The sequence below is a fragment of the Numenius arquata genome, chromosome 2 (assembly GCF_964106895.1).
Source record: "Numenius arquata chromosome 2, bNumArq3.hap1.1, whole genome shotgun sequence".
Taxonomy (NCBI): Eukaryota; Metazoa; Chordata; class Aves; order Charadriiformes; family Scolopacidae; genus Numenius; species Numenius arquata.
Window position 1 is genome coordinate 66,548,917 of NC_133577.1, and position 14,111 is coordinate 66,563,027.

The 14,111-nt window shown below is 43.6% G+C and overlaps 1 protein-coding gene across 1 annotated transcript in view; it reads right to left on the reverse strand.

Moving 5' to 3' along the window:
• The window catches only part of TMTC1 (transmembrane O-mannosyltransferase targeting cadherins 1), a 144,623-nt gene that overhangs the window by 78,999 nt on the left and 51,513 nt on the right, over positions 1-14,111 (reverse strand). Inside the window, exons 6-7 of the mRNA XM_074168877.1 lie at positions 8,599-8,680; positions 7,498-7,601 (exon numbers count right to left, since the gene is read on the reverse strand). Coding sequence (XP_074024978.1) covers positions 7,498-7,601; positions 8,599-8,680 — 186 coding nt within the window. The remainder of the gene's footprint in view (positions 1-7,497; positions 7,602-8,598; positions 8,681-14,111) is intronic.

A 14,111-nucleotide genomic window follows, 5' to 3' on the forward strand; every position in this document is an offset into this window, starting at 1 on the left:
AGCTGAGCTGCTTTCAGCTCAAGGCTCTCTTCATCCTCTACAAAGCCCTAAAACCAAGTGTGTTTGATGAGCTGCTTCACAATAATGTCCTCCTAGGACACACATGGGGTCAATTATAACCAGGTGGTGATATTTAAGGATATTGTCTTAAAATTGTATGTATTTGCGCTTCCCCTGGGGAACTGCCAGTCCAGTCATACCTTCCCACATGAGTTTATTTTCCTGCTCTATATATTGTCAGCCTAAACATTTTCTTTTCATAGCCTTAGAAGAAACATCACACTGTCTATCCAGCACATTCGGTGATGGTGGAGTAAGACTACACAAACAAGCAACAGACAGACAAATCCCAATTTAACATCCAAATGCAAGTACCAGCTAGACAGAAAATACTCGTAACTGGAAGAAGTGCCTGTGCATTCCCTTTCATCAAAACTTTTGCATTTAGGGGGAAAGAGCTGCCAGTCAGTAGAGGAGTAGGAAAGAGAAAGATACTGATAAACAGGCAGCTGCAACTTGATGAATAGCAAGGTAACTCCTCTGGAAGGTGGGTTTGCATGCACCAGGGGCACAGGAGGAAAGGCAGACTATGTTGTCCTCTATAGCTTCACAGCCTGAAGAGCTTTGATCTAGTGAACCGTTCGCTCTCAGTTGTTTCAACTCTGTGGCTAAGAATCTGAAAAATATCAAATTCTTGACGAGTAGAGATTTTCAAAGAGCCTATGAATTTCCAGTGAAACCTAAGCCTGCTGTCAGAGTCTCAGAGATAGAAAACCTGGGATTGATCTTGTACTGTTTTCTGTTTGCAAACCCCCTCGTGCTGTGGGTGAGAGTATGCCTTGTGATCAAACGTGATCCTCAGTTTGCCACCGACAGCAGCACACTCCAGAAGTCACGCAGCCAAAACCCCCCAGCCACCAGTGGGCAACTGCTTCAGAAAAGGCTCACTGAGGCGGCAGGGGATGGAGGGTCCTCTGGACAGCCGCTGAGATACTGGTAGCTGATCCTCAGGAAATTAAAAATCAGACCTCATAAAGCCGCTGTGATAATGTTTCTGGAAATGGTCCATTGTACCCCAGAGCATTACCTACCCTGCAACGGCAGGAGCCAAAGGGATGTCCTGGGCACACCGCTTTGCCTCAAAGACTGGCCATGGTCTGGCCCTCCTGCATGGAAGTATTTTGAAAAACAAAATGCATTTCCTATAGGAGTCAACGGCCATTGCTTTGGCTGCACCCCTTCCACTCCATATGTAGGGTTTTGGCCAGGAAGACTTGTTGTGTAACCAGCGCTTGCAGCAAGCATCATGACCCATTAAAAATTACTATCAAGCTGATTTCTAGAGCAGCGCTACCTACCTGGGTTTGCTCATTAAACCAAGAAAACTTAAATGAGAGAGATGCTCAAATCTTTCACGTGGCTCTGGGAAAGCAAGTTCCTCTGGGAACCTGCTACTGAAGGTTGGCCTTTGCTTTGTAGCACCACCTTCTATATAGGCTTCCTCCTGACCCCAGCCCCGCCTTGGAACGAAAAAATACATTTTACATTTAATGTATGGACTGTCTGGCCTCTGGGTGGGCACGACAGCAATTCGTACCGAAACTGTTGTTCACCTTTTTGCCTAGAAGTGAGTCCTGAGTCCTGCGAGCCTCCGGAGATTACATGTAGGGCTGAAGTTAAGCACCTTTGGGTACACAAAAGAAGGCACTGACAAAACAGGCGGAATTTTTCCACTCAGGAAGCATGTGCAAGCCTGGCTAATTAAGAACTGGTATGTCACAGGGGTCCATTTTAATAGCATTTCCTACCCTAAGGTCAGTGAAAATACCTATACCAGAGTAGTTGCTGCATTTGACCTCTATTGTCTTGGCAGAACTGCCTGGAACGGGGACCCACTTCTCCAGCACAGGTCCGCCCTGTTACAACTGGGATGATTAAATGCATTGCTCAGAAAACAGTCACAAATCTCTGTGAAAAGGAGTATGCACCAGTTTTTACATATAAGCATTTCTTCAGCCTTCTACGGCACTGAATTCTCATTTACCTGATTGAAACAGCGAAGAAATGCAGAAAGCCAGCTTACAGAGAGAGCAGTTCAACCACAGGACAATGTTATCTGAAGGCAGTCTTAGTTGAAATGCATTAACTATTTAATGCAACACCACAAATAAGCCTGCTTCGCATTCACAGTGATCAGCCAAAGGACATCACAAGGCAAATGCCAGCAAAAACTAATATAATTTGACTCCTGAAGATAAGAGTTTAAAAAAACATTTTCTTAGTTTGAAATTACGGGTAGGATTTAATCTGTTTCACACACCTTGAGATGTGTGGTACAATGGACTTTCCCCTTGCCTTACCATGGTGTTAGTAATACAATCTGTTTTAGACAGAGGCCTCCTACTTCTTTCCCCTGAAGAACGCCAGAAGAAAGAAACATTTGTGCGAAACGCCTGAAGCATGACAGCCCACCGCTTGATGCCCTGCTAACGCTCCAGCTGCACTTCAGTACACTGTTTACCTAAAGCTGGGTAGCTCTCAGAGCCTTTCCAATCGCATTCTTCCTCAACTTTCATCCAAGACAAGCCAGAATGTTTTAACAGACGGTTGGGATTGGTTTTCCTATTGCAACAGCTTACCCATAGCAGATTTGGGGATGGCAAGTCACAATGACTGGAAAATCTGTCTTCTTTAAGGTAGGTCACTGGGGAAGGTACATCCTTTCTGCAGCATACAACAGCCTGTATGGACAGGCTCTAATAGCAGGGTTTAGGAATAGCAGGATTCCCAACACCTTCATTTCTGCCTCCGCTGAGAAAGGGAACGATGGACCGATTTCATCTTCTCAGATCAACCTTGCCAAGCAACACACTGAAGGACATGGAGATGTGCCTTTCATTTGTGTTACTGTAAGTTTTTAAGGTGTTCGGGAATATTGGAAAAATCCGGTACCTTGCAGGGACTTAAGCATTCATATTCTGACTTCCAAAACATTTAATTGCATCCCCATTCACTTGTAATTTTAAGGACAGTAATTCAGTGAACATACTAAACAGATGATTTTTTTTTTTTTTTTAAAGACTGAAAAACTGTCACTTTTTCAGCATATTTCATCTTCCAATGGTTAAATAAAACATTATCGGTCTACTTTAATTTATATATTTGTGTTGTCCAAGATTGGAGACAGGTTACACAAGACATACAGTCATGTTCTAAGGCCAGACTGGGCCACACCAAAGGTCTGTCGAGATCAGCATCTTCTCTCCAGCAGTGACCAAGAATTAATGCCAAGCAAAGCATATAAGAACATTTTTTTTTTTCCAGTTTCTAGCTAGCATGATGTCCCAGAGTTGGATGTGGTTTCTGCATATTTAGTAGCCTGGATTTCTTTTTTTAACTTGGCAAAGCTCTCTTTGAGCCTGCATAAACTTTCAGCACACCCACAGCATCCTGCAGGAAGGAGCTCCCCAGCTCAACTACCTGTTGCAAGCCGCCTCCTTGACTTACATTGAACCTGCCTCCTCTTAGATTCATTTAATACACCTTAACTTCTATGTGCTCCCCTCCTCCACACAATCATGGATGCACAGACCTCTCTCACACCCTCAGTCATCTAATTTACACTACAACCATCGTAAGGGCTGACAAAATCTCACCTCATTACTCAATACTTTTTCAAACCCATAACTTAGACCTACCCCTAATCTTAGCCACATGTGCCAGCCTCGGGACAAACTGCACCTGTACAGCTCACCAGCTGAACCAGCTCACCTGAAACCTTGTGAGAGTTAACAATACTCTTTTGGGTTCATCCTACGTCAGCCAAGACCCCAATTCCCGATCTAACTTCATGCATTTCACAGACTGCCACACATTTCCAAACTGCTGTTTTGCTTTTTTATTCTACTCATTGTCATCAGCCTTCCTCCTAGCCCCACAGAGTTGGCCCAAGTCTTGCAATAACTTTCAACTCTGTAGAAAACCATAACATTTACCCTGGTGAGCCGTGCACAATAACCACATTTCCACTTCAATGGAAATAAAGACGACTGTTTGCAAACTGAAACTCTCACTTCAGCCTTGAATGATCTTCAGAGAGTTACAAAACAGCTTGTCTGCTGCCTAAGCACTAACTCTTGCTTCATCCATAGTTAAGGTGTTAGTAACCAGCTCAAGATCACAGCCCAACACTGGCCTTTCTTTTAGTTTCACGGGACTTCTCCTTCTGGTCTTGACATCATCCTTAGCTCCTCCACTCCCTTCCTCCCAAGTCAACCCAAATTGCAAATAGCATCCTGGTTTTAAACTCAGTACTGTGACCCAATTACTGCCTTCAAAACCTCATTAAAAGCTTCTCACATCAACTCTTCATATACTGCTGCTGTAGGTGTCCGCAGTTGAGGAACACACACTGTTTAGCAGCTTCTCTGAGGCTGGACCATAACCACAAACTCTCCCACGTTACTGGACAGCCACCAGTTGGGCAAGCATCCACACACACCAGCACCTACTTGGATGTTGAATACCATACATTGAGCCTCGATGTCCTAGACCCTAACCTAATGTCACCCCTAACACCAGGGCCAGAAAATTGTATCACCTCCAATCCACCTAACACCACTTCTTATTTCCACGCTGTGGAAATACCAGGCTTTAAAAACAAGCTTATCTCTCCAGCCTCTCTCTTCCTTGCATCTAAGACCTGCACCTCAGCCTAGCCTTCTCGCTGGCCAGACACATAGATCTTCCTGGAAACCAGGCCAACGACTCTCAGCCTTGCTGTCTCCATCTGATATCCCAGTCCTGAGGTCATGATGACTGGCACAATGTCATCATGACAAGGCACAACTTATCCTAAGCTATCATCCGCTTTGACTAACCAGTCTTCCCACAGCTCCTCAAGTCTGGCAAGATACAACAATAAAAAGAACAGCTCTCATCTCCAATTTCTCATCTGTAGGTGGACCCCACAGGTCTAACATGAAGAATACTGCTAGCAGTGCAGCTGGGCCTATAGCTAGCTCTGAGACAGTCAGGGGGGTCACTGACTATTCTGAAGTGAAGGGTTAGGGTCTGGGTTCAGGAAAGCAGGTGTTGCTGAGCAAGTCTAATGTGCTGGCACGTGGATCCTGCAGGCTTAGGGTGGTGTATGGATCAGGATAGCCATGTTTTGGCCTCTTTCAGGTTGTTTGGTTGCAAGTTCAACACAGTGGTCGGCTTAAGGTTTGAGTTCAGAAAAACAAGAATTGGAGAGAAGAACGTATAGGCAGATTCTGCAGGGACCTCACATCTAAGAGAAGGCTCATGCCAGGAGACTAGGGTTAAGGTCAACAGAAGCTCAGGACCATGCTTCTTTCTATATCGTATCATGCCCAGAGGGTGAGGACAAGGATTATCACAGAAGGTCAGCAGCAACATGTTGTCAGAGTCCTGATGAGCCTCACCTGGTCCCACACCTAATGCCCATTGCTTTAGGAGCTCCATTTCAGCCCTAGATCCTGGATGGACATTGAACTTGTGCTGTAGGTAGCCTGTCTCGTGGATGGACCCCCTCAGACACATGCTGTCGTTTGTCTCTACTCCTGCCTTTTGCGTTTTCTGCTGGATGGACTTTGGGCCAGTGTTGCAGCTTTGCCTCCAGTTCTGTCTCCTGACTGGACCCTGACCAAGACTCAGAAAACCTACTTTTCAGCTTCTGTTCTCAGGATCCCTGCCTGAGCATCAGCCATGGGAAGTTGGTGCTAGATCAGCAGAGAAGGAACGGAACAGCTAAATTTAACTCTGCATATTAGAAAGCCATGTAATGGCTGGCATCTGGGCTTGCTGAAGTGATGGGTTTTCTGGATGGAAGATATAGGCTTCTGGGTAAATTGGCTAAATTGAGGATGAAGACCAAGCTCAGCAGAAGTGGAAGAGCTGGGCTAACTACAAGGTTTTAGAATCCCCCCAGAACAATAACACTGTTTTTTACTGGCAAGGGTCTCCTTAATTAGGTTTGGAGCAGGTAGGCGTTGCTGGACTGCAGGTGAAGCCAGGGCTGCTGCTGGTGCCAGGGAGGACCTCAGCCAGCAGCGCTCTCATTTGTCTTTCATAAAGCTGTTAATAAAATCCACAGTGCTGATGGTAAAAATAGTCACTGTTTCATGCTCTAAGAATGACTTAGTTTTTGCATTTAAAAAACTTTCCCCTGTCATTACAAGACGTAAAGAGACAAACACACAAAAGGCATCTGCAGCACAGAATAGGTAATTGGAATCAGGCCGGGATCATTTATGACTTGATGACCCCCATCTCAGCATAAACATATCAAAAAGGGACAACAGCAAATCCTTCACGCCGTGCCGCACAGAGTCTGGTATTAATGACTCTGCCAGAAACGCTGCAAACACATCAGAGCTTTCCAAGTCAGACAACGTGCTTCCTGGAAGCACTCTTAGCCTTGATGGTAATAGGAGCTGTTGTCACATTATCATAAAGGTCTCCCAAATGAGATCCAATCTGACTCCGCAGCAGATGTTGAATAAGGATTGCTTGATGTTAACCTGTGTCTCAGCTGCAATTCCACTCTTGGAATGAGGAGCCAGCAAGGCCAGAAAGTGCCGCAGAGGAGGACTGTTCCCATTTGTGTTTGAGACATCACGGAATTCCTCCAGAAGCCTCCAAAGTGTCCTTCCCCAGTTCAATAACAAATCAGAGCAGTTACGCACATGGCCCTGTCTTAAGAGGAAATCAACTTTCTACCACCTTCCCGGAGCACTGGTCTGGTTAGGTCTGGAGGGAAGAGCTAAGTCACAGCTGCCACCGCCTTGCTGGTCTGGCCCAGAGGGACGTGGTATCACCTAACCACACACTGGTTCCCCAGCAAGGAAAAGAACAAACATTTTTACCAAATTTAAGCATTTATGTATCTTAAAAAAAAGAAAAAGTGATAAAATAACAAAAATCGTTAACACAAATTTCAGGTTTGCTGTTTTTAATTAATCCATGGCAGCTCATCCTATACCTAGCCAGAGCTGTGCAGTACTCTGTGCCACTGGGATCCTGCCTCCAGCCTTCACCGATCAGCCACCGATACTCCACCTACAGGCATGGTCATTCCCTTTTTATTCAAACTTTAGCTGAAGCCAAAACTCTGAATGCTTGCATCCCATACCTCAGAAGCAGACAGTTTTAAGGTTTAGGATTAGGCTTCAGTCACTGGGCTTTCCAGTCCTGTGCTCAGGCAATTAAATTTCTTTGGGCTTTGCATAAAAATAAGCTCACATTTTTCAGTAAGAAAGCATATGTAAGGTAACTCTACAGGACCCAGAGCGTGCTTTGGGGGTTCAAATAATGCTGGTTGCTTTTTATTCTAGACAGAGCTATAAGGAGAAGTAATTAAGTAAAAACAACAAAACAAGTTTTCTCATTTGCCATCTGTAAAACATTTTAGCACAGGGAAAAAATAACATCAAGACTACACTTTTGAAATCTTTTGTTTGATTAGTAGCATTGTACCTCGTCAGTAAATATGGTGAGAATGAAGCTGGATTGTCCTGCTCCGAAAACATCGGCATGGATCCTCCCATTATCCAGAGGCGGAAATACAACACGAGAATCACCTTCAAAGAAGAACATCTCAGTTAGGAATGCACTACTAAGAAGAACTAAGCCTCCAGCAAATGTTTTGTTGTGATAGCTCTCCATGCTCTGCTCTGTGCCTAGAAGGGAGTCAGCTCAGCGATTTAGGCAAAATTCAATTTTTCTGCCCTATGCAGGGTGACAAACGTGCCGACCCTCAGCACTGACAGCACGCTCTGTTGTTGTGTGTCCCCACTTTTGTGTGCACGCTACTGACAGCGACTGGCATATCTCTGCTACCCATGACAGAGGCAGCATTTGGAAGGACAAATCCGTCGCCCTGCTGCGGCTCAGACTGCAGAGTTGTGTTATTGACCTCTACCTAAATACAGAGGCGAAAAACGTGGCTGATGTCTTAACAGCTATTATTCTTCACTCATGCTGACATAGGTATAAGGGCAAGCTCCATTGGTGTTTCTCATACTGTGTAAGCCTAATCCCTGGAAGGACTTCCTGCGGGCTGGCACTCCTCCACTTTTCTGGGAGCCACTTGTCAAGGGACAAGCAAGGGGATCCAGCTCCTAGAGCAGCACAGGGAGTCGCACACCCAGCAGACCCCTGTGGAAGTGCTGGTTTTCTCTCCTGCAACATGTCAAGTCCTGCTTGGAGCACGCCAAGCAGCATGGATTTGCAGGCAGAGCTTTTCTTGTGACTTTTTCCCAAACCCTGCGCTGAAACTAAAGCCATGCCACTGAAAAGTCAGCCCAGCGCCAGAGAGTCCCCCTCTATTTAGGGCAGGAAATAGTCGCAGATGATTACACAGTTTTAAGGGCAACTACTATAAACTAAAAGAGAATTTGAACTGAAAACAGCAATATTCTTGTCTCTGCCCCGCTGAAGTTTTCTACACTATTTCCCAAGACTAACTTTGCATTAAGATCTACCATCTAAGCTTTCCGAGTCTTTTGGGATACCACCACGCAATGCTCATTCTCAGCACATACACAGAAATACATGGGCACATCCATTTGTACTTACGTAGCTTATCACCAAAGCAGCTCTCTTCAAAAAAGGCCTTGCCGTATACAAGAAATTCTGGTTGTTATTTGCAGTCAGGTAGCTGAAATATAAGGAAACAAATATTTGTTGAAATACTTTGAAACAATGACTCATTTTTCAAACTGGAAAAAAAGCTGCACATTGTTTTAACTACCCTAAACTAACATGCAGTAATAATGACATCACTCTTACTCTTCAAAGCTCTTTCCACATGACTTGAGCAAAATACTGAGACCACTTCAAATAATACATGCTATAGTACATTAATACATTGCAATTTCCCCATCAAAATCTGGTTTTGCCTTTTCTTTTTTTAAACAATCATCAGTTAACTCCTTAATACTCAGAAAAACCCCACGTGTGTCTCACTAAGATTGTTGTCTTCAGACTCCCAGGAGACTGCACAGAGACGTGTTTAAAAGGTCACCCAAACAGAGCAATTAAATTTTAGGCCATGATTAAAATGCAAAAACTCCTTGTTCCCAGCTGTCTGCTCAGTCTCTAGAGATGGGAATAACTGTTTAGCAGAAATTAACTTATTTTAAGCATTATTTTTTTTTAAAGTGTATTCTGCACGCTTAAGTTTCATTATAAGTCTGCTGACAAGGTGTTATGATAATTAACTGCACAGATACGAACACACAGGTGGCTATTGCAGGAGCATTCATAAAAACCTTCCTGTTTCTCAATGAGTAAAATTAAACTATATCTGGAGCCAAAACTACACATTTATTTTAATATAGAGTAGAAGCACTTGCCAAATTCTAAGGAGCTTTCTTAATATAACAAACGATGCCATACCTATGACATTAATTCAATGATAATTCCATTTCTATTGAACTTACAGCGGCCTCGTCATTGTAATAAAGTGATAAGAAAAAAAATACAGAAGAGACAACACTAATATTTTAAGCGTATAGGAGTTAGAAAACTATTGAAAAAAATGACAAATAATTTTAAGAAGTTATAAATATCAAGTAAACAAAATAAATTCAGAAGGAAAACATTTGCAGGTTCCTCTGTGTAACAAACAATCAGTACTGGGATACTCAATTTAAATGATTTACAAAAACTGCAGCATGAATCACCACACCTGCATGCAACTTACCTTTCCAAGCATGAAAACATCATACATTTCTCCTGTGAACATCTAGCATATAAAACACATCTTATTTCCTCTCCAAATTCCTTAAGACAGTCTGTCATCTAATTGCTTCCACCCTTCAAGTCTTCGAAAAAACAAGATTGCAGCACTTCCTAGTGCTGCTAAGAGTCTTTAGTATCTGGCTTTTTGTTCAAATTTTCTATAGTAGGAAGTTTGCAAGCCTGGTCACCATGGCAAGATGGAGACAAGATTACACTGCAGATAAAAGCACCAGGGGCAAAGCCAGCAAGAAACAGAGGCAGCATTTAACAAAACGAAAGAAGTACATCTGGGTGTTCTCTACAAAATATCTGCTCTTCAGAAAACCTTCTCTAAGTGTCGTGCCTAAAACTTAGGAACTGAACCATACCTTGTAGAGCAAGCCAGATGACTTTCAGTCTTTGGTGTCTACTTATTTACAAATGTTGACATTTAAGCACTGAATCGGAATTAAATGTCAGACTAGTCTTCAAGGGCTGAACTCCGCAAAGTGCAAAGTTTTTTGAGCTCCCACTGATTTTAATCAGGCTCCAGCAAGTACAAGTGAGATGAAACTAAGCCTTCAGCTTTCTCTCTCCACGAAAGGTCAGGTTGGCCTTCAAGTGTTCACCATGGCCCTGATCCAAAGCCCACCGGAGCCAAAGGGAAAGACTCTCAGTGACTTTAATAGCATTTGGATCAAACCCCGGTCTTTTGTTCCCTACTGGAACCTTTTATGAAACTCAACCCCCTCATGATTTGCAGCAGGAACAGAAGTGTTGGGTTGCGCTTTGTTTATGTTTTTATGTGTGGAGGGAGGAGAGCCCTCTATTAATCATGCTGTCTGACTCTTTTCAAGAACCTATTTTCACTCGATTGTAGTTTTAACTAACTGCAACACTTTGAGCAGAAATTTTCCATTACAAATATTTGCTTTAGGTGGAATTATTCTGGGAAAAGATCAGCCAGAACACTTCAGCTTTTTCTCCAAGACTTCAATTGGAGACAGAGGAGCGCTTTTATCGGTGTCAACCAGTCTGTCAACTTCATCCTTGAGAAGTGGCATTGCCTTGCACCAGTGACCTGAAACTCTTCAGGCGGCCGTCATCTCCAGGCCACGTGTTTGCCACCCTCTAGAACAGCCAAGCTCGGGGGGCAGCACCTGCAGAGAGGTGGGGGCATGCAGACCCCATTGCTTTGTCGTGCTCGGTGGGGATCTGGCTTTTAGCAGATCAAGTTTGCATCAAAGATGTTCCACCTGGAACAACTGCTAGGGACAACACGCCATTTGTGAAGGCAGCCATTCAGTGACAAGGGTAAACTTCATTTTAGGCTGCTGAGGCTCAGGTCTGGAGACTACCATAGAGCACAGAGGAACCCTCATTATTACCCGTCCCTCTGTTTCCTCTCGAGCCTGGCCTGAGGAGAAAATTAAAGCCAGAAAATGAATGCAAACGCAAGGCAGTAGTTGCTTTTTCATCCTTGGCAGTACAATGCAGGAATGCTTACTCTTTAAACATCTTGACTTTGAGGTTTTTTGTCTGCCTATAAGTAACTAAAATGCTGCCCACATCTCACACCTTCCTTGCAGAAAGCACATCATCATGCAAGCTACCGGACACAGTTTCAAGGCATGAGTTTATCTGCAAGTCAAAGTTAATTTGAATCCACCGAACTGCAGGGTAGCTCTGGCCACTGCAGAGCAGGCCTTTTGAAAGCACTTCAGAAAATCCTGCCAGGCCCCTCACAGTTTATGTTGTGGAGCAGTAACATCACCAGGAAGAAAAAAAAAAAGGAAACTCCTGCACTGACAGCAGCTGGAAATCACCACCCTGTGCTAGAGTGCAGATGGGCAGCAAGCAAAAAGGAACCGGAATGAACCCAATGGGTAACTGGGAATGGGCGAAGCAAGAGAGTTCAGAGGGCCCTGAGCTTTCTCATCCTTCCTCAAAAACCTTTTTCCTACTTTGTAGCTTCAGTTAAGAAGTGTTTCTTTCCACCATAGTTCAATGAAAAAGCAAAGCTTTTCCATTTGGAGGAAGGTACTGTCTTGAAGCCTATTCTAGAAACCACGAAAGATAACATGGTTCATCGCCTGGTAATCCAGCTGTCTGCCCATCTGATCAACCTGTGGGAGTTGCAGACACATAGGGGTTATGCTCAGTGCATCAAAGCTCTACAAGAACCACGTGTTTTTCCAGGGTACCTTGCTGAGGCTACTACTTTTTTCAGGGAAGGTAACTAGTAAAACATCTCACGTCTGGTGCAGGCGAAGAACAATACATGGTTTATGTATTAAAATCAAATGAACCTGGATGAGGAAGTTTGCTAAACGTCAGTGACAGACAGCACGTAAAATGTAGCAGTGTTTTTTTCACACGTACAATTGCAGCTTGCAAACACATCTAAAGTTACGTTGAACTTTGCTCAGACAACCTTAAGATCAGCCAAAACTCCTTATTTTGTCTTTAGCTAGGACAATCAAGAAATTACTATTACAACAGTTTAACTCTTTTATACTCATTTTAAACAGCTGCTTTCTATAAAGTCATTTACAGGTCAGATTTCTATGTATTTGCCAACCACACCAGGCTGCCAAACATCCCACTGTTCCTGGGAACCACTCCCTATCACCTTCTCCACCCCAACCAGTGTAACGTGGCTCCCCACGCCAACACACACACACACTTTCATTCCCACATGAGAGCAGGCATGGGACATCTGTAGGAAAATTGCATTGATGGTAGCTCCGCGCAGCAAGGAGCAGTCAAACATTTCAAGGTATGGGTCTCCCAGATTTTCATAATGAAATGATAAAATTAGAGGAGGCAATCCAAATCACCAGGTTTGCTAAACAAGTGTGAAAAGAGCCCATTTGGGCAGAGGTTCCACCCCTGCTTCATGCCAGCATATAATTGCCTACTTGCTATCTTTTAAAAGACTTTCAGGAATACTCCGTAAAGCAACCAGAATCACAACAAACAATAAATCCAAGAAATGCTTAATAATGCAGGGACTTCTCTCACACAGTTCAAGCGGAGGCCAAGACAGATATTTGGCAGCTCCGGCTTCCTGAAAAGCACGGCTCATCCTGAAGTCAATTACATCATCAGGGCACTCAGAGGTTTTATAATTGAAGACAGCAGGGTAGGTGGCCTAGTAAAACTCAATATCGTGCAGTTTACAAGAATGTAAACTTTGCTGGTACCAGATGGACTCTGTGTTAATCAAAACAAACTTCCTTAAGAAGGAGGCAGCTTTTTTAATTTGCCTGTACCACTGGAGGCATCTAGAGTTTACAGAAAGGAGCAGGGCAGCTCCTCAGCCGCCGTTCATTGCCACAGCTGTGTGAGCTATCGCAGACGATATTGGCAACACATTTATCCCACGTTGCAGCTGACTCAGCTTTGCTATAAAACGTGAACTCGCTCTTGTGTTCTCTTTGAAGGCTTTCTTAAGGGAAACGAACAAACAATTAAGATGTATGATGGATGCTCCCCATCAGCAACATCTAAAAGACCAACACAAGTACATAGAAGAACAAGGTTTGATATTTCAAAAGCTTATTTTGGCCAGGTCCCTCCACTGTGAGAAGATCATTGCTCCCATTTATATTCTTCTCAGGAAACATATCCAACTCCCAGCAGCCGCCAGTGTTCTGAACTAGCATTTTCAGAACCCTAATAGGGGGTTTCCCTCAAGGAAACCATTACAAGGATCAGTATAAAAGCAAGGCTGTCAACTTATTTTTAATTATTGATAACAGTAAGACACCTCTAATTGAGCCATTTTTCAACTCAGAAAGGGCTATTTTAATTGAATGTCAGAGTTTCAGATCATTGGTAAATGCACATCTAATTCCAAACCAGTTCAACAGACTCCTCTCTTGAGAATGCACAAGTTTAACAGAAGCCATATTTTGTCTATAGGGACCACCTTACCTTTTGTACCTAAAGATGACCTCCTTATAATTTGTCCAGCCAGCTACATCTTATATTGGAGAAGTATCATTTCAAACTAGCTCAGCCTATATTGCTCCTTGAGGACAACCACCAAGGGTCAAGTGTATGTGGTATCCCAGGGAGAAAAGAGGAGGGAAAAATGCATTGTGGAGTAAAAAAATTGAATAAAAAAAGAAAAACCAATACATTCCAGACATGTCTGGATTTTTAATTTGTTTAAATACCTGTCAATGCAGGGAAATAAAATATAAGTCATAGCTACAGGTTTTGCAAGGGAGAAGGACAAGCCCTCCTTCTTCCCTCTTTATGAGTAGTCTTGACACTCCCCGCAGCATGTGTGGCATCCTTGTTCCTTATCTCCCTGGAGAGCCCTAAACCCCAGCCACCACTACCCATGCAGACCCAGA